This window comes from Lepidochelys kempii, chromosome 11 (genome assembly GCF_965140265.1).
Source record: "Lepidochelys kempii isolate rLepKem1 chromosome 11, rLepKem1.hap2, whole genome shotgun sequence".
Lineage (NCBI taxonomy): Eukaryota > Metazoa > Chordata > Testudines > Cheloniidae > Lepidochelys > Lepidochelys kempii.
Genome location: NC_133266.1, coordinates 1558325 through 1576992, shown reverse-complemented (window position 1 = coordinate 1576992; position 18668 = coordinate 1558325). Strand labels below are relative to the sequence as shown.

The window sequence follows — 18668 nt, the reverse complement described above, 5'->3', positions numbered from 1 at the left end:
CTGGATGCGACCTAGTTACAGGGCCATTCTCCCGAGCAGACACAAACTTAGGACCCTTCCCTTCCTGGGCTTTAGCTGAATCCAGAACCAACTCTGAGACAACTGCACGACCCTCAACCGTCACAGGCTGAAAGGCCCCTTCTGTCTGCTCCACAGACAAAGAAGAGCCGGACACACTTTCTCCTTTACCAGACACACAGGTTGGGATCTCTTTCCCTTTGTCCCAGCACACAAGGCTGGTCACAGACAACTGCTTGGAGATCAGGGTAGCTCCCTCCAGAGGCAAGTCAATACCCCAGACAGACACAGGCACATTTCCTTCACTGTCACAATTCTCCACCCAGCTAACAGGAAAGGTCCAGGGACTCTCATCTTCCACTCTCCTCGCCTTCCCACGCTGCTGACCAGACACAGCCATCAGCTCACAAGGCTGCCTAGGCTCATCCAAACTTTCCTTACCAAGCACCTTGCCACTCCCAACAGATCCCCTGCCCTGCCTGTGTCTCCCCCCACTCAGCTGGGGTCTCAGCTCCCACTGTGCTCAGCGCTGCCCTTGCTGTCCCAGTGGGGGTAGGCAGCGAGCTCGCTGCTTTCCTCACTGCATCAGAGCCAGCGTGAGCCCCCTCTCCAGTGTGCAAGGGGGGCGGGGGGCCCCAAGGGTCTGGTTACAGGCAGGCAGGTAGCCTGAGCCCAGCAGCTCCTCCCTGCTGCCAGCCAGGTCATCTGCATTTTCACTGACCGTTTCCCTCTCCACCAATTGGTTCCCTGGATTCAAATTCAAACCCTTGGCAGTTACAGGAGCAGGGCCTGGATCCTGTCCCAAAGAGACACAGTCATCCCACAACAGGGTCTCGCAGATGGTGTCCTGGAGCACCCCAACGACCAGCCAGCCCAACCCCTCCTGGGTCTGCACAGGGATCTGGGTCATAGGCAGGGCGAGGGGCTTCATCCCTGGTACTCTCACCCAACTCACACAGCCCCTCAGCATCTGAAGCTGCACCACCCAGGGCCTGATAACAGTTCTCTCTGTCCCAGGATCTCGCCACCCCAGGAACGTCTCCCCATTGACCATCACCTTCTGCTCCCACTGGAGGTCCGAGGGGCCCGACCCCAGGGAACTCCACACAGACATATAGGTTGGGGGTCAGGAGTGGGAGCCTGTCCACCTCCCCACCCATCTGGCTGACGGAGTCTATGGCCTTGCGACCCAGCAAGGGAGCTATACACCGGGGCTTTTCCGCAGGGTCCCCCTGGTTCAAATCGCCAGCCTGCTCAAAGGCAGTGAGGTGGGCATCCACATCCCCCCCTCCTTAACCAGGGGCAACAATTTAGTCTCGAGGTTCCCTGCGGAACTCGCACCCCGGGGTCTATCCCCACTCACCCCTGGGAGGTCCCCTAGGCCTCTCCGCCGCACCACCGCCAGTTCATGCTGTTGCTACTTCTGCAGCTCTTCCTTGGACTATCGCTGTCTCTCACAGTACTCTTGCTCTCTCGGACTCAGCTCCAATCCCGTCCGTCTCCGATCCCCCAATGGGGAACCCGATCGTGAAGACCCCCGTCTGGTCGGGGACAGGAGTCTTGGCGATGCCTGGCTCCCACTCCAGCTGCTCCCAGATCCTGCTATAGCCCCATTTGGGGTCAGGAATCTGTTCCTTAGAGCGGTCATCCCCCTCCAGCTGCACGATTAACTCTGCTTTGGTGAACTTTCCAATGCTCAACCCTCTCTTTCTGCACCAGGTTACAATGTCCTTCTTGAGGAGACAGTGACAGGCCATCACTCCGCTCTTCCCAAGTTGTTGTAAACTCACAGGCCTGTGTGCTCTCAGCTTCCCACAGTTTCCAGGGAGAACCCCTAGCGTGCCAGCCCTTCTCGAGGTCACCACCTCTTTGCCAGGGTCGAGCTGCAGACTCCTCCGCCCCTTGGACCGCTCACTGCAATCCCCCGGGTAACCCTGTTACTGCAAAAGTCCTTCTCTCTCCCAGGGCCAAGCCGCAGGCTCCTCCCCCCCTGAGACTGCTCCCCGCAGTCCCCAGGGGGACCCTATTACTGCACAGTCCTTCTCGCTGGTCACACACTCCCAGGGGTTAACCGCCCCCCGAAACCGCTCCTCTCTGAGCCTTCAGCATGCCTGGTCCTCGTCAATCCCCCTTCGTTTTACTGCTCCCCAGTCACTTACTGCACGGAGTGCCATCCATGGGGTGCAGTACATCCCACCACTGCCACCAGTTGTCAGGAAACAGGGTGTTGGCCATTCTCTGTGTCCAGACCCCTGCACACACCTGCCCTCTAGGGCTCTGCAATGATCATACACCCTTACGCCACCCCCTAGATATTTAAGAACTGCACAGGGGAAACTGAGGCACACCCACTCTATTCAGAGGAAATATTAAGAACAGTCCCACTTCGTCACACAGGGGGCTAAGGGTCAGGAGTGAGGTGCCCTGGCAGAACTGCAGGGGTGCAGGAAGCCTGCGCAGTGCCTGTCTGCACTATGCCTGGCTCGAGCTCACTGCTAACCGCACCCACCCACGCTTTTCTCAAGCGTATTATTCATTTGCAAAGTCCAGTTTTGCTCTGAGAAGTGGCTGATGCCCAATGAAACAAGAGAGAAATGCATGGCTTTTCTTCACTGGCTATCAATCGATTGGTCTCTCTCGAATTCGTCAGCCTTATTCCGTGCCCACGCTCCCAGCTTCCTGACAAAGACCCCCCACCTCGCTCTCCCCTGCACACACCCATGTTATTTGTACAGCTTTGGTAGGGAGAATAAAGCACGCTAGCTGCCGAGGTCTGGGAGGAACACAGACTTACACCCACCTTGCGAACTCACCATGGTTGGGTTGCAGATCTCCACATGTCTCTCCACGGTGGCACCGACAGCCACAGAACCAAAACACAGCACATCCCGGAAGTCCCCAGGCTCGACATCTTCGCACAGGTCCCCAAGCACACTCACCAGAAGATGAGGATATTTGGCTATTAAAAATTAGAACACACAATCAAGAGGCAAGTCCTTTTGTTTGTCACTCTACTGATAACGCACATCAGGCCCCTAGCTGTTCTCTTTACGTCAGCAGGGCCCTTGGCAAAGAGCAGTTCTATATCTTAGTAATTGTGGTTGTTCAAGACAATCGCCCGCATGGAGCCACACTTTGGCCTTAGAAAAAAACTCCCATTGGCAGCACTCATGAGAGCCCTAGTATAGGCAAGGCTCCTGCCATGTCTAGTGTTTTTACTACTGTGAAAATTAAATCATCTTGTCTACCCCCATCAAGTTACTGAAGAGCAAGAGAATTGCCAGTTTGGACCAAGCTGCAGCATTGCATGCTGGGTCTCCAAACTCTCTCTGTATTAAAGATGAGGATGACCACAAGTCATATTACAGAATTTCATGGGCCAATTTCAACCTGTGGGCTTCACTTTGGCCACCCCTGGTTCACATGGGACAACAGAAAGGCCATTAGTCATGGCCTCTTGATGCATTTGTCTTGAATATGATTCCACAGACTCCTGCGCTTATGGACTGTGTGGCTTCTTTTGCCTTTACACTCTAGAAAGCCTCACCGATGGCTCTTAGCTTGATGGTCCTCTTCCATTCCTCATTGTCTCCAAACCAACACACTGCTATCGCATCATACACCAGTGCCATCTGCGGCTGGAAGGTCACCTTCACCACGCACTCAGAGCCTGGCTCCAGCATGCCACTGACAGGAGTCAGGTGAAAAGGGCTTGCCGTCTCCCAGTTAAATAAGGTAATTAGATCGCTAGGGAAATGGAGATGTGTGGTAAGCAGACATCAAAGCCCCAACCCATCTCTTGGTGCTTCTCTCCCAGCATATTCACGCCAAGGCTGTGCCTTCCCAGTTGGCCCTTTGGGGCCAGTGCCCCGCCTCCTGCAGCAGCCAACCCCTGTGGTTTCAGCAGAAGGCAAGAGCCCTCCACAGTGCACTTGGACACTCAAAATAGTTTGTGGCAGATCCATCTGCACCTGGCTCCCTTTGTGCCATCTATCCACAATTTACTGCCAACGGCCCCACACACTCACCATCCCAGGTTTAGAACATGTTAGAACACATGACAGTTTCCAAACAAGAAAGGCCATTTCACTCCAGGGGAAGCTGGGCTCGTTCCAGCTGGCCTGAAGCCCACCTACCTGCTTTCCCACCATAGCCCTCTTTCCATACCTGCCCTGAATGTCCTGTCACTGCTGGCCCTCTGACCAAGCCCTTCCCACTGCTTTGGTGATCTTCTCTGGTATGACACCCCCTGAGCCTACTGCCCTTTCATTAAAAAATAATCAAACCCATGACGACTCCTAGTTTCCTTATCTTAGATGACATCCTCAGGTGGCTGAGTCCCTCACCAGAGTAACCGGTTTGTACCGAGAAACCGTCAGCCCACTTTACAGCATCCCTGGGGCACCCATCCAGTTCAAGAAAAGATGATGTAAGCACAAAGCAGTTCAGTTACTGTGTGTGCCGCTGCAGCATGGCGAGGAGCTAACCCGTCCAATTCTCGAGTGACAGTCCTTGGCATAGATAACACAGACGTAAGGCGCCGGGCCAGAGGATACCAACACACAACCAGTGCTCGATGCTTGCTACGCTTTCCTCTTCACTCTCTCTGCCTTCCTTTCTCTCAGCCACCTCTCTTCAGCCTCTTTGAGAATCAGCAGTTTCTATGCTGTCTGCCTCAGCGTGGAAGTGATGCACTAGAGAACGGACTCGGTCCTGAAAGCCCTGCTGTCATTTCTGTGCTGCTCATTTGCTAGGGGATGAGAGGCAAACTCGGAGAAGGGCTGAATGAACAAGCTCAGCCACCAGCCCATCTGCCTGCTCCCTAGGAAGGGGCGGGAATTTACTAACAAATATCTCCACCCTTTTCTGTGGGTTTGGGCATTGTTCAGGATCCCAAATCTTTGTGTACGGGGAAATCGGGGTGCACACATGGAGGCTGGAGGCAACTGAACCCCAGGGGCTGAACAGTGAAATCAGAGACCTGCTCACACAAACAGAGGGGAACCTCACGCCTCAGTGAAATGTATTGTACAGCGATCTCCAACACTCCCCTCCCCGGGCACACCTGTGCATTACAAAGAGAAGCGGTTGTTAGCCAGATATCGGAGGGGAGGAATGTTCAGAGAGGGTAGGAAATGTGGTTGTTTGGACAGACAGTTATTATGTGTGATTCACAGAGAAAGCACTTCGACCCCGGAGCAGGATTCGCTTTTTCAAATCAGATACATTGAAAGACAGAACTACGGACCACTGGGCCCGGTTGAAAGGCTGTGTTGAGGAACAGACACTAGAGTGCCCTGGAGGTTTGGATCCCTTGGATAACTGGGCATCTCCCTGCCACCATTCCCAGCATCAGAACCCCAGCCCGCACAGGAGACACTAACTGCCAGCAGTAGGGCCAGCAGGCTTTCACTCTTCTTTCACTAGATGAAATTAAGGCTGGATTGTCAGCCCTAGAGACTGAAGGCATCTGTTCACTCACAGAGCAGGCTCAGTTCAGCAAGCTTCCCACACACTCTGCCCTGCCAACGTGCCCCAGCCCTGCCCTGGAGAGTCCACTTCTAGAAGTGAAAGGAGAGTTCAGTCTACAGGGCTTCATTAGCCAAGACTCCCAGCAGGGTGCCTGGTGCTCTGGTGGTGGGTGATGTAGACACCTGCCCTGTGAAGAATCACAGAAATATAGGGGCTGGCAGGGGCCTCGAGAGCTCACCTAGTGCATCCTCCCCCATGGCCTGTTATGCAAGTCAGACTGGATAGAACAGTCCCTTCTGGCCTTAAAATGTAGGAGAGCCTCCCAATACATTCTCCAGGCCAGGTAACAGGCTACAGAGATGAGCCTTTCAATCAACAAAGGCCTAGGCTACACTAGAAAATTTGGTCAGCTTAGTTATGTCAGCCAAGGGTGTGAAAAATCCACACCCCTGAGAGACATAGTTAAGCTGACCTAAATCCCTGTGTAAACAGTGCTAGGTCAACAGCAGAAACCGTCCATTGACCTAGCTACCGCCTCTCAGGGGGTGGATTACTTACACCGACAGGAGAACCCCTCCCATCGGTGTCAGTAGTGTCTACACTGAAGCGCTGCAGCTGTCCTGCTGTAGCATTTCAAGTGTAGACAACCCCTAACAAAATAGTGACCTAGATCTGAAAGGTTGTTTCCCACTTCCGTCCTCTGGAGCCAGCCAGTCCTCTTGATCAGGTGGAACTGGTGCACAGCAACGAACTGGTGCCTCGTATCCCAGTCCCAACCCCTGAGCCCTCCCCTTTAGAACCTAACCCTGGAAAGTCTTGCACTGCAGAGGTGGCTTTCCAGAGGAATGATGTCAGCCTACAATGGGAATCGTGGCAAGATCTAAACAACGAGCCAAAGAAGCCAAATTGGCCCAAGGGCACAAAGAGGATGGCTCAGCCCTGGCAGGTCTGGAACGTGGTTCTGCTCAACCTGCAGCAGCCTTGCAGACTCACTCACCCAACATTGCACAGGGGAAACAAGGCTTCTGTAAAATCGTGGACGGCACAGAGAGGCAGCTGGATGGTGTCTGGGAAGAGCAGCTTGTGGCGTGGAAGCGTAGCCCGCAGGGCAACAGAGAATTCACCCTCAGGCTTTTCAAAGCAGATGCTGTCTTCATACTCCTTCTGCACAAAAAATAAGGAGAGAGAGAGCTGGGCAGTTAGACAGGACCCAGCTCCCACCTCACCAGCTGGGGCTCTTTCCCTGGCCACTCACCCTCCTCTGGGCACAGGGGATTCTGTCATTCCAGCACCTTAGGAAGAGTGTTGGTGATGGAGTATGCACGATGGAGGGTAGGACGTGAGAGGTGCTAGGGACTGGCAATCACTGTCTCATGGAAGTGAATCATGCAGCCCCAGAGAGCACAGCGTTTGAATTACCAGATACATTCATTTAACCTTTGTTTGCTTCCCGGCAGTTTTCTTTTTTCAACCTCTTTAAGACCCTGATCCAGCAAAACACTTTTGCATGTACTTAATTTCAGCCTGCAAGACCTCCCCTTGCCTTCAGTGGGGCTCCTCTAGCACAAGCAGTTATGCATGTGACTAAGTGCTTTGCTGGCCTGGGGCCTAGCTACAATTTATGTGGGTGGAAGGTGCCAGATTGAGTGTTGCAGACTGATGGCCTCTGTTTATCCAGTGAAGAGTTACAGCACAGGGAACTGCAAGGCACACATCTTCCACACACCACAACCCCAGCGGGCCACACTCGTGTAGGTGAGACGGCACCCCACTCTCTATGGCCCAGTCAATCCTTGGTGTCTCTGCCAGCAGGCGGACAATTGCACAGGTGGCACGATGTGATGTGGACCCCTGCCCACCTGAAAATGGAACGAGACCATCAACTCATTTCACACAGGCCACCAAATCAGAAGCGGAAGGTAACACCTTTCATGTCACCACTGACATAGTCCTGACTCAGACACAGACTTCTAGGCGAAATGTTCCATATCCCCTGCCCAAATGCCTAAGCCAGCCAGTCCACCAAACTCAAGCCGGAGTGGAACCAATGCCCTCAGGTGAAAGGCTTCCTACCGTATATCTGAGCCCCCACAACATACAAGTTCATAGTACATAGAGTTATATAAAGTAGCTGTGCACCTTGGCCAAGTTATAGATGCTGTGGGAACCAGCACTTTGAATCCCTGACTTTTGTTTTATTTAACATGCACTCCACACACACACCGCCCCATCACCATCTCTCTAGTCCCAGCGCATGGACAATACACATAAAAGCACACAATAATAATCAAGATTAACACACGACCAAAATGAGACTAAATGAATTCCCCAGTCGACTGGAAAAAAAAGTGGGGAGAGGTTCTTGCCACTCGACCTGTCCTGCAGCCAATTGACAGCCCACGCACTGTGCCCAGAAGGTCAGTGGACTCAGGCTTTGTCGGGCCAAGGGGGAAAGTGAGTTCCAGAATCAAGGGTTCTTCACTAAACCCTCCCAGTTCCAGGCCCCATATGGACAACAAGGGATTGTCAACTCAAGCATCACTGAGTTGAGAAGGGAGAGGCAATGTGTAAGATACAGAGACTGTACCCTGTGGAAATCGTGTGTTGGCAAACTCTGCAGAGAAGCCATGCTCCCTCCATAGGAGGTCCCTTCAGGGCAGGCCTGAGGCATACTAGCATGGGGTGTAAAGTTACCGTGCTGCTGCCCAAGCTGTACCCATTCTGAGGATGGACAGAAGCTGTTGGTCTCCAGGGCTGCCATTTCAGCACCTTCCCCCCGTGATGTATTTGCTCAATAAATTAAAAAAAAACCCTAAAAAACCAAAAAGGACATCTGAGAAAGGGATCTGCTGACCCCCACGGCCAATTCTCTCCCTTCCCAGAGTCTCGCCTGGATGCAGATGTGATATAAGCAGCAGAAAGGGCTGTGGGAGGTATTGTTTTACCTTTTCCAAGGGGCGGAAAATGATGGGAAGAGTTAAGGACATCCCAGGGCTCAGGACAATCGGTTGTGGGAAAACAGTGATGAAAAATCTTGTGGCAGGAGGTCTAGAAAATCAAATCAAAACAAGAGAGCCATCAGAGGAGATGATGTCAGCACCTGGGTCAATTACCCCAACCATGATAACTTTTACCCTTTCGTATCACCTTCCTCACTCTCACCTCCCCCCGGCAGGCAGGGAAGCAGCATTACCCCATTCAACAGGGCACGGAGATGCTAAGGACAGTGTCTCCAAAACCAGCCTCTAATTTCAGGTGTCCAGATTGAAAACCTTTAGACCTCATCCTCAGGAATCCTGGGCACCCAAACTCCAACCAAAGGCAGCAGGAGCTGCAGTTGCTCAGCACCCCTGAAAAAAATCAGGCCCCGGGTATCTGAAGAGGAGCATCCAAATACTTAAGGAGCCCAAAATTAAAGGCCACTTTCAAAACTTGAGTCCAAGGTCACCCAGCAAATCAGCAGCAGAAGCAGAAACAAACCCCTGGTGTCCTGACAATTCCCATCTCTAAGCACTAGACCCCTTTCCTTCCCTGAATAATATTTTTGCACTACCCCCCCCCCCAGGCAACCCAGCATGACTTATAAAGCTGCAAAGGGCAGAAGCATGACAGTCAGAGCTGAGATGGTCTCAAGGCATCCGGGAGTGGTGGGCTTACCAGATGCACTGGTTCCAGGCCACACCAGCGAGAACCTAATACACATCCTGCCTGAGTTTCTATCCCCACTGGAAGCTGATTCTCCTTTGGGTTAGAAACAGCTCAAGGGCAGAAGTATTATTTTAAAGAAAAAAGCCATTTCACTTGAACACCTATTGCCAGAAACAAAGCTGTCTGTACCCACATTGGCACGTTTCAGATGGGGCATGCCCTGAAGCAAAGAGCACAGCCCTGCCCTGCGATTCGGAATGCCCATTCTCCATCCCACAGCAAATGGGAGAAGGGGCAGAAGGGACCCATGGAAGGGTCCATGAGGGTATCAGCATGGTAGGAGGGATGGGGATGGATTGTTCCCACTAGTGAGGGGGATCTCCCCTCCCCCCACCTACCTGTAACTCAGCTTCTGGGTTTTCACGTGAACATTTTTCAAGGATAAATGTTTGGTAAACTCCTTTCCCAGCTCCCAGCCATGCCAGTGGAGAGCCTCTGCCACTTCAATGCCCCAGAAAGTGCCTTTCTTCTCCTTGGCCTTCCTCGCAGAGCGTTCGGGAGGCCTCAGTGCAGACATTGGCTCTTCCTGAAGGATGAGGGAGAAGTCATTCATACTGGTCACTTGCCTGTGCTGGGATCTCCAACTGCTACAAGGGGGGCGAGGGTCCATCCATCCTACAGCTCAGCCCCGAGGGTTGCTGGATGGCTTTCATCACCCGGTTTCACGACAACGCAGTGGCCTCCCCAGAAAACCCACAGAAGTTATAGGGCTCCATGAAACAGGCAAGTAGCAATGAGAATGTCCCTGAAGGCCCCTGGCTTTAGCCACTCACCTGCCTGATGCTGCTGCACCCAAGTCTCTGGCCGGAGTCGGAGCTTGGCAGCCCCCTGGGCATCTGAGCGAGCATCAGGCACCTGGAACAAATGGGGGCAGGTTGTTCCTGCGTCCTGAGGGAACGTCCCGCAGGGAACAGCCAGGCCCGGGAAATGGGCTGAACGGGACCGACAAGCCCCATTTGAACCACTGCCCGGGGCCAGGCTGTTCCCCCATGCTCGCTCCGGTCCGGCCAGGGGGCCCCCCCAGGCTCCCACCCTCGACACCCGGCAAGTTGGGCGCGGGAGCAGGGCTCCCCTCGTGGGTCCTGGTCAGGGCCCTGGCAGCCTGCAGGGAGCACAGTGCTCTGGGCAGGTGCTACCAAAACAGTGCGGTCCTGGGGTGTGAGCTCCCGGGGTGGGGGTCCCTGTCCAGGTGGCGAGGGGTACCTGGGGCTCCCCGGGGGGCGGGGGTTCACTGGGGTCCTGGAGTGGGGGCGGGGCACCTGAGGAGGGGGGAGGGGTACCTGGGGCTCCCCGGGGGGCGGGGGTTCACTGGGGTCCTGGAGTGGGGGTGGGGTTACCTGAGGAGGGGGGAGGGGTACCTGGGGCTCCCCGGGGGGCGGGGGTTCACTGGGGTCCTGGAGTGGGGGCGGGGCACCTGAGGAGGGGGGAGGGGTACCTGGGGCTCCCCGGGGGGCGGGGGTTCACTGGGGTCCTGGAGTGGGGGCGGGGCACCTGAGGAGGGGGGAGGGGTACCTGGGGCTCCCCGGGGGGCGGGGGTTCACTGGGGTCCTGGAGTGGGGGCGGGGCACCTGAGGAGGGGGAGGGGTACCTGGGGCTCCCCGGGGGGCGGGGGTTCACTGGGGTCCTGGAGTGGGGGTGGGGCACCTGAGGAGGGGGGAGGGGTACCTGGGGCTCCCCGGGGGGCGGGGGTTCAGTGGGATCCCCGGGCGGGGGCGGGGGTACCTCAGGAGGGGGGAGGGGCGGGGGTTCAGCGCCGCGGGACCCCGCACGCCGCCATCTTGCCGTCTCTATGGAAACTGGACGCGGCGGCGGCGTCGCCCCGAGCAACGACGGCGGCCGGGAGGGGCCCGGCGAGCAGGAGGCGAATCGCGCCGCGGCAGGAGCAGCCGCCAGGGGGCAGCGCAGAGACTCCCCGCCCCGCCCCGCCCCGCCCCGGCCGCAGCGCCCCTGGGGGCTGGTCACCCCGGGCCGCCGAGCGCTGCGGGGGGAGCTGGGGGGAGGGGTGTTAGACGTGGGGGGGAGCTGGGGGCCGTGGGGGGAGGGGTGTTAGACGTTGGGGGGTGAAGCAGTGGGGGGAGCTGGGGGCCGTGGGGGGAGGGGTGTTAGATGTTGGGGGGGTGAAGCAGTGGGGGGAGCTGGGGGCCGTGGGGGGAGGGGTGTTAGATGTTGGGGGGGTGAAGCAGTGGGGGGAGCTGGGGGCCGTGGGGGGAGGGGTGTTAGATGTTGGGGGGGTGAAGCAGTGGGGGGAGCTGGGGAGGGGCTGGGGGAGCTGGGGGCCGTGGGGGGTAAAGCAGTGGGGGGAGCTGGGGGCTGTGGGGGGAGGGGTGTTAGACGTTGGGGGGTGAAGCAGTGGGGGGAGCTGGGGGCCATGGGGGGAGGGGTGTTAGATGTTGGGGGGGTGAAGCAGTGGGGAGAGCTGGGGAGGGGCTGGGGGAGCTGGGGGCCGTGGGGGGTAAAGCAGTGGGGGGAGCTGGGGGCTGTGGGGGGAGGGGTGTTAGACGTTGGGGGGTGAAGCAGTGGGGGGAGCTGGGGGCCGTGGGGGGAGGGGTGTTAGATGTTGGGGGGGTGAAGCAGTGGGGGGAGCTGGGGGCCGTGGGGGGAGGGGTGTTAGACGTTGGGGGGGTGAAGCAGTGGGGAGAGCTGGGGAGGGGCTGGGGGAGCTGGGGGCCGTGGGGGGTAAAGCAGTGGGGGGAGCTGGGGGCTGTGGGGGGAGGGGTGTTAGACGTTGGGGGGTGAAGCAGTGGGGGGAGCTGGGGGCCATGGGGTGAGGGGTGTTAGATGTTGGGGGGGTGAAGCAGTGGGGAGAGCTGGGGAGGGGCTGGGGGAGCTGGGGGCCGTGGGGGGAGGGTTGTTAGACTTGGGGGGGTAAAGCAGTGGGGGGAGCTGGGGAGGGGCTGGGGGAGTTCGGGGCGGGGGTGAAGGAGCAGGGGTGACTGGCGGAGGGCATGGGGAAGGGATGTTAGGGGTTGAGGGAGAGGGGGCTGGAGGGGCGGTGGGGGGGTGAAGTAGTGGGGGAGGGGCAGAGGGAGTTAGGAACTGCGGGGTAGCTAGTTCCAGGCATGAGAGCACTGCGTCACCCAGGTGGGGCCTCAAGCCCCATGGCCCTGTGTGGGGCTGGCTATTAAGCTGGCTCTGGGGAGTCCAGGCAGGCCATGTGGTGTGGGAATTGGGCCCAGTGATGTCCGGAGCCTCTGGCCTGGGATGGGATGGGAGAATGGAGGGATTTCCACAGCAGCGGGGCTGCCAGCCGGCCACATTCCCCTTCTGACCCTCTCATCATTAAGAAGCCAACAGAGCATCTGGTCCCATCACTGTCTCCTGCATGGACTAGAGCAGCCCAAGGGCCCCTTGAAGTTGGTGCCCATATCAGATGAGACTAATGGTCCATCTAGGTGGTTGACCCTGACTCCTGTCTCTCCTGGTTGGTTCAAATTAGTTGGTCTATCTGGAGCAGCAGCCCTGTCTCCTGCCGAATCAGATCAGACTAATGGTCTATCCAGCCTTGTTTCCTGGCTCCGCTTGACCAGTGGTATCAATAATTAACAGAGCTGAGGTTGCTGGTGCACTCATACCGCTGCCAATCATGCTGACCAATACTGGCTCATTGGTTCCCTGAAAACCGCGGTCTGTCTGCCTCTCCCCTGTTCTCCCTTAGCTGATAGTGAGGTTCTGAGCTCTTTGGGGGCAGGGGTTGAAAGTGGCTCCCCAAAGGCAGACTGAACGTGACAGGACAGAGTTCCCAGGGAAGGGGCCACACGTATTGCACCCCATTGCAGGTGGGCAATGGGGATTCCCTCCCCCACCCATCCTGCTTTTCACAGGCCAATACCGTGTCCTGCAAGCTCAGGTAACTGGCCTTTAACACGTCGCAGAACATCTCCAGGCCCAACCCGAGACGCTTTCCAAAGGGGAGGCCCAGTGCAGTGGTAGGGCTGGGTGGATCTCCTGTCCCTGGTGGGGTTAGCAGAGGCCTTTGAGTCGGTACTGCCTGGCCAGGGTGCCCTTGGCCTGGCAGAGAGTCGCTCGGGTTGGAGACCTGCATGGCAATGTGGACAGAGGGGGTCGGCAGGAGAGAAATGTGTCTTTAATGGCATTTGTCTATGCTTACATCATGAGTCATGCGGATAAGTGGCTGTAAATCAGCCCCCATCTCCCCCAAGACATCGAGAGCGTCCCCTCCCCTCATCCCCCCCGAACTGGATGTGTGCCCGGATCCTGCAGAAACAGCCTCATAAATAACAGCAGCAAAATAAACCCTTTTCACAGCAGCAAAGGCCCCAAACACACTCGGCGCAAGATTAACGCCTCCCATTCATCACTTTAATGGTTGTACTTTGGAAATTAAACCTGTCACGGCCCATCAAGGTGAACATTTTAAACCTGTGACATCCCTACGTGCCTCCCCGCCTCCCATCTCGTCCTGGAGCATGCTCCCTCTTTCTTCTCCGGCTCATTCCCACGTCCTTGCTCTCCTGGCCGGCCAGCCAGCCCCATCTCCTGCTCTCTCCCCTTCTCGCTTGGCCTCATTCAGCCCTAGACCATGGTGCCCGCTGTGCCAAGGCACAGTGCTGGTTTGGAGTTACAGGAAGTTGTGTCTTACGTCAGGAGGGATGCGTATAAGGCCACAGACCTACCCAAACCCCAGGCCACAGCGCCGGGCTGGCAGGGCTGGGAATGGTGCGATGCGTCTCGCCCAGGCTCAGTGCTCCGGAGGCAGGGCCTGCGTCTCTCTCTGCAGGGGACCCTGAACTCCCCCAAGTCACTGGGAGCTCCTGTAAGGCTGCAGCTCCAGGGGTTTACAGGTGCTGCGGGAGGGAGGGAGATGAATTGGGGTCTGCGAGGAGGGACAGCCCAAGGGGAAGGCATCCACCTCTTACGGCCTTATTATGGGAGGCAAAATGCCCACAAGAACCCATGGGCAGACCCCCCCCCCCCCCGCCACACCCTCTGCTCTCCCCAGGCTCCATGCTGCCCGTGCCAGATACTCCGTGCAGAGGGGATCAGGGTGCCCCCAGCGGAGCAAGTGTGACAGTCCTGCTCAGACGCCGGGGCCTGCTCCTTTCCTGGCTATCCTGCCAGCATTCATCTTCTAGCCCACTCTTCCCTTGCCCTGTGATCGTTAATCCTCCTGTATTTCCCTTGTTCGTTCTCTCCTTCCCTCGCATCCTGCACCTCATTACAATCCTCTGTCCCTCCCCCGTCCCTCTCTCACTCCATTCATCTCTTGCCATCCCTCCGGAGAGCCCATCATGATGGGTCCAGGCCCCTCATTCTTTGCCCCAGGCCGTGTACAGGCTGGGCTGTGTCCCCTCTCCTGGAGCGAACGTTAACCTTGCTGCACACCATGGGACTGTGTCACCTTGTGGCTGACTAAAGCTGCTGCTGGGGTGTCTTCCCAGCAACTCTGGGGCCTAGGTTCCTGGAGCAGAAGGTCCTGGGTTCTAGGCTGAGAGCTGACCAATATGTCTGCATCGCTCCTTACTGTGGTGCCCCCGCCTTGGTCTCCTGCACAAGCCTGTGCTGAGGTGGGAGTGCTTCACGTTATCCTGCAGCCCTGGCGGGGCTTATGGCATTTGGGATGGACACTGCCCCATGCTGGGTGTAGGGCAAGGCTGCCCACTTCCCCTAGGCTCCTCAGTTCTAGTCAGGCCTTCACAGAGCCCTTGTCACTGAGGTGTCTGTTATTAGGGGCACCCCCCAAAGGACCCTGCAGCAAACACCTGCCCTGCCAGGCTCTCTGGTGACGTGTGAGCTCCACCTTCCTGTCGGTGGGGCGCGGGAGCAGCCGCCCCCATGGAACCCTGCTCCCTCAGACCCCTGCTGCTGCTGGGAACACCAAGGTTTTGCTTTATCTTGTCAGCTCTTTCCAGCTGTGCAGCATCCCAGGTGCCCCCGGGCCAGGAGGACCAGGCCCACTAATAACCCAAGGGGCTTAGGCAGGCTACAAATGGGGCATGCAGATCTGCAGTACTTCCAGGCAGCCACCATGGGTCACGCTTGCCCCACGCAGACAGCTGGCTAGCTAGTCATTCCCACCGAAAGGCAGGCACTGGGCTAGAGAGGGCCTGACAAACATTGCAAGGCTTAGACTGATTTTTCAATGTCCTCCACTGTCCCCCTTGGGTTCCCCTTTGCTGCTGTTACTGGGACAGGCTGGGGTTTGCACTTGGACCTGGAGGTCACAAGGATCAGGATGAGGCTCGTTCAAACCTCATCTCAGCTCTGTGTGGATGCGCTGCTCCACCAAGCACTCCCTGCTCCAGCGCCCCCGTGCCCCTATCCCGCTTTCCCATCGCTGGGATAAGCCTCCAGCAGAGCCTGGTGCTTGGGCACCCAGGGGTCTCGGTGCAAACCTTTGCCAGTCTTTGAGCCTCCTGCAGGGTACCAGGTGCAAGCGAGACAGCTGGAGGCTGCAGAACCCGCAGGGGACGTGTCAGGGCAGCGAGTGGACGCTCTCAGCCCGGAGCCTGGGCTGGAAGGTTGATCTGCCAGCTGCAGGACTGATGGGTAAAAAGAGAGCGAGGCAGGAGAGATGGAGCTGGGACAAGATGTATAAGCAGGACCCGCATGCAGCCGGCTCCCGCATTGTGCCCTAACCCCATGACCTACAGAGCCCGGCCTGCCTCCCACATCTCCTGCCTCTGTCCTTTCCAGCGCTCCTTGCGTTCCTCTTCCTTCTTTTCCTTCCTTCCTCCTCAGCTCCTCTCCCTCCCATCCGGTCTCCCCTTCCCCATGAACTCACGCATTCACATTCTACCTCCGCACTCGGCCTCTCTCCCCGCGCCTGCCCCACGCAGCCCCCCGGCAGACCACACTCCCCCTCCCCCAGCAGCCACCGCTCTCTGGGGCTGCAACAAGGAGCGTGGGCCACTGCAGGGCGCCTGGATCCCTCTCTGGGGCTCCGAGGTGGGGAGAAGGGGCCTGGCACATGAGGCTGTCTGCATTAGAGCCGCAGTCACTGGCAGCCTGGCCAGGGGCTGCTCGGCGCTGCTCTGCGGGCAGGCTGGCTGGGCCCTCCTGGGCATGGGTCTGGAAGGGGGGAAGGGAGAAATCGCCTCCCCCAGGGAGGACAGTCAGGGGTACCAGTGCGGCCACTCACAGCTGGGGCAAGCCACTGCCCCCTGCTGCACCTGTCTGACGGGGGAGCAACTGACTCGCCTGCCTCCGGGGGCTGGGAGGGACGGGCGGGCAGACCAGCACTTCAAAAGTGATTCCTCACTCTGCATGCCCAGCTCGAGACCCACACACAGAGCTCCAGGGAGTGTGCGGGGGTCCTCTCCGCAGCCCGTGCCCTGGGGCTGAGCTCTCAGAGTGTGTGGGGCTCCCCAGGGCTGTCCCACTGTGGGCTCCCCAGGGCTGGCTAGGACGGGCTCCCTGGGGCTGTCCCACTGTGGGGCTTTGCTTCGGTTTAGCTAGTGGATGATTTACAACCAGAAAGGGTGTGCGAGGGGCGGTGGGGAGGTGCTGAACTCCGTCAGGGGTCCAGCGGCCTGTGCTGCACATGATGTGGGGCAGGCTGATTTTCAGTGTCACACTCCAGATGCAATGGAGACTGCTTGACCAATAGGGACTGCCTGACCCCCACATCACAGCAAAGATGTTCCAGCAAGCTCGAAGAAAGTATAAAAGAGGGGAAGTGACATCATCACTTGGCATCTCCCCCCCACCCCCAACCCAACCTCAACACAACACCTGGAAGAACATCTGGAGGACAAAGATTTTGAACTGGGGAAGTTTGTCCCCAGGCTGGAAGGGAGTCCCAGCCCGTGTATTGAGGAACTGTGACCTGCTTGTGCCATCTGTCAGGGTGAGAAAAGCTGCATGATTCAACTCTTTGTTAGACTAAAAGTTTGGGATTTAGAATGCGCGTCTCTATTTTTATTTCTGAGGTAAGGATCTCTGACCTACCACTTAGAATGCCGTACAGTCTCTCTGTCTGGAGTTAATAACCCTGTTTGACATTTGACCTAAAGCCGTGTGTTTCGGTGGAAGCACTTGGGGAATCTCAGCTCAGGTTACAAGGGTGGTTGCACGTCCAGTACCCGGTTGTCGGTTTGGCGAACTAGCAAATGGACTTACACTGGCCAGACTTCTGCACAGTGCAAGTCGGTACCGTTCTGAGGTGCAAGGCTGTGGAGCGGGGGAACTGGCTGGAGCCTCCCTATTGATGGTCCATGAGTGGCTGTAACTCAGCTGGGTGTGGATGGCTGTGTGAGTGCAGTGCCTGTCAGAGGTCTGCAACTTGAGGTTAGCATCACACAGTGTGAGGGCCAGCCCAGGTTGGTGGGACAGGGGCTCAGCAGTCCCACAGTTCAGGTTGCACCCCAGGGATCCGTCACAATGGGGATTGGCAAGATGAACAGTTGGCTAGTTGGATGGCTGTGTAGGGGCTGGCAGGATGGGTGATTGGTTAGTTGAATGGCTGGGTAGTGGGTGGCAGCTCAGGCGATTGGTTAGTTGGATGGCTGAGTAGGAGCTGGCAGAACAGGTGATTGGTTGGTTGGATGGCTGGTTAGGGGATGGCTGGACAGGTGGCTGGTTAGTTGGATGGCTGGGTAGGGGCTGGGGTAGTTGGTTAGCTGCATGGCTGGGTAAGGGCTGGCAGCACGGGAGACTGGTTACCTTCCAGCGTTTGATACATTGCTGCAGAGCCCTTAGAATTGGCAAAATGAGAGTGGTGTAGTTGTCCCTCCGTGGCTCTGACCCTGGGGCAGATGATACCCACCTCGGTGCCGGCACACCAAGGGTCTGCGTTACCCTCTGCATACACTGTCTAGCAGGGTTCCTAGGCTCACAGCCAATGCGAAGGGAAGTCAGGGTGAGCAGATACTTCCTTGCATGCATCAGTAAGGACCAAATCCTGCAGCTCATTGATCAAACCCCCTTCTCCATGTGCAGGCAACAAGAAACTGACCCTGCAGCAGCTCCGGCAGCCAGCAGGGCACTGGCCGTGGATCTGCACCATAAAGCATTAAGGAGTCCATGGCCAGCCACTGCTCTCTAGGGGTCAGAAATGCATTGAGAGGAGTCAAAATGCAAAACAAGGAGCCCTGGGCTCTCTCTCCCGTGAATTCGCTGGGGGTCTTGTGGAGAATGTGGGTCAGGAAAAGGGCAGGGGGTGTCCCACACAGGGCGGGGGATGAGTGCGGTGGCATGGGGCCGGGGCTCCCTCCTGGGGGGCATGTTAATGTCCACCAGCCAGGGCCTCCTCACTCAGCACCCGGCAGAGGCTTTGATCTAGGCCTGTCCAGCGCTGCCCCCTCCAGGCCTGCCCTTGCACCCTCGTCTGTGAGACCCATACCCCCGGCTCTCAGCAGAGCCGCTCGTGGTGGGGGGAAAGGAGGGGCCATACCCCGTATTTATTGGTCTTGGCCCCCTTGCAAGGAAAAGCACCAGCTTGCTGATACACTGTAGCAAACATCTTTATGGGGGAAGCGCGGGGGAGGGGTCTCAGTCCAGCCCCCCCTGCC

The 18668-nt window shown here is 57.4% G+C and overlaps 1 protein-coding gene across 7 annotated transcripts in view; it reads right to left on the bottom strand.

The window, feature by feature from the left end:
- The window catches only part of CFAP65 (cilia and flagella associated protein 65), a 56867-nt gene extending 46820 nt beyond the window's left edge, over nt 1-10047 (bottom strand). For 5 of the 7 annotated variants that reach the window (XM_073304873.1, XM_073304874.1, XM_073304875.1 and 2 more), the window contains exons 1-6: nt 9972-10047; nt 9537-9724; nt 8436-8538; nt 6488-6654; nt 3566-3765; nt 2832-2977 (exon numbers count right to left, since the gene is read on the bottom strand). In XM_073304873.1, the coding sequence (XP_073160974.1) occupies nt 2832-2977; nt 3566-3765; nt 6488-6654; nt 8436-8538; nt 9537-9724; nt 9972-10046 (879 nt within the window). In that variant the 5' untranslated portion in view covers nt 10047. Of the gene's footprint in view, nt 1-2831; nt 2978-3565; nt 3766-4364; nt 4493-6487; nt 6655-8435; nt 8539-9536; nt 9809-9971 lie in introns of those variants that run through there. The other 2 variants (XM_073304872.1, XM_073304877.1) reach the window with 2 other exon arrangements.
- Nucleotides 10048-18668: the final 8621 nt, after the last annotated feature.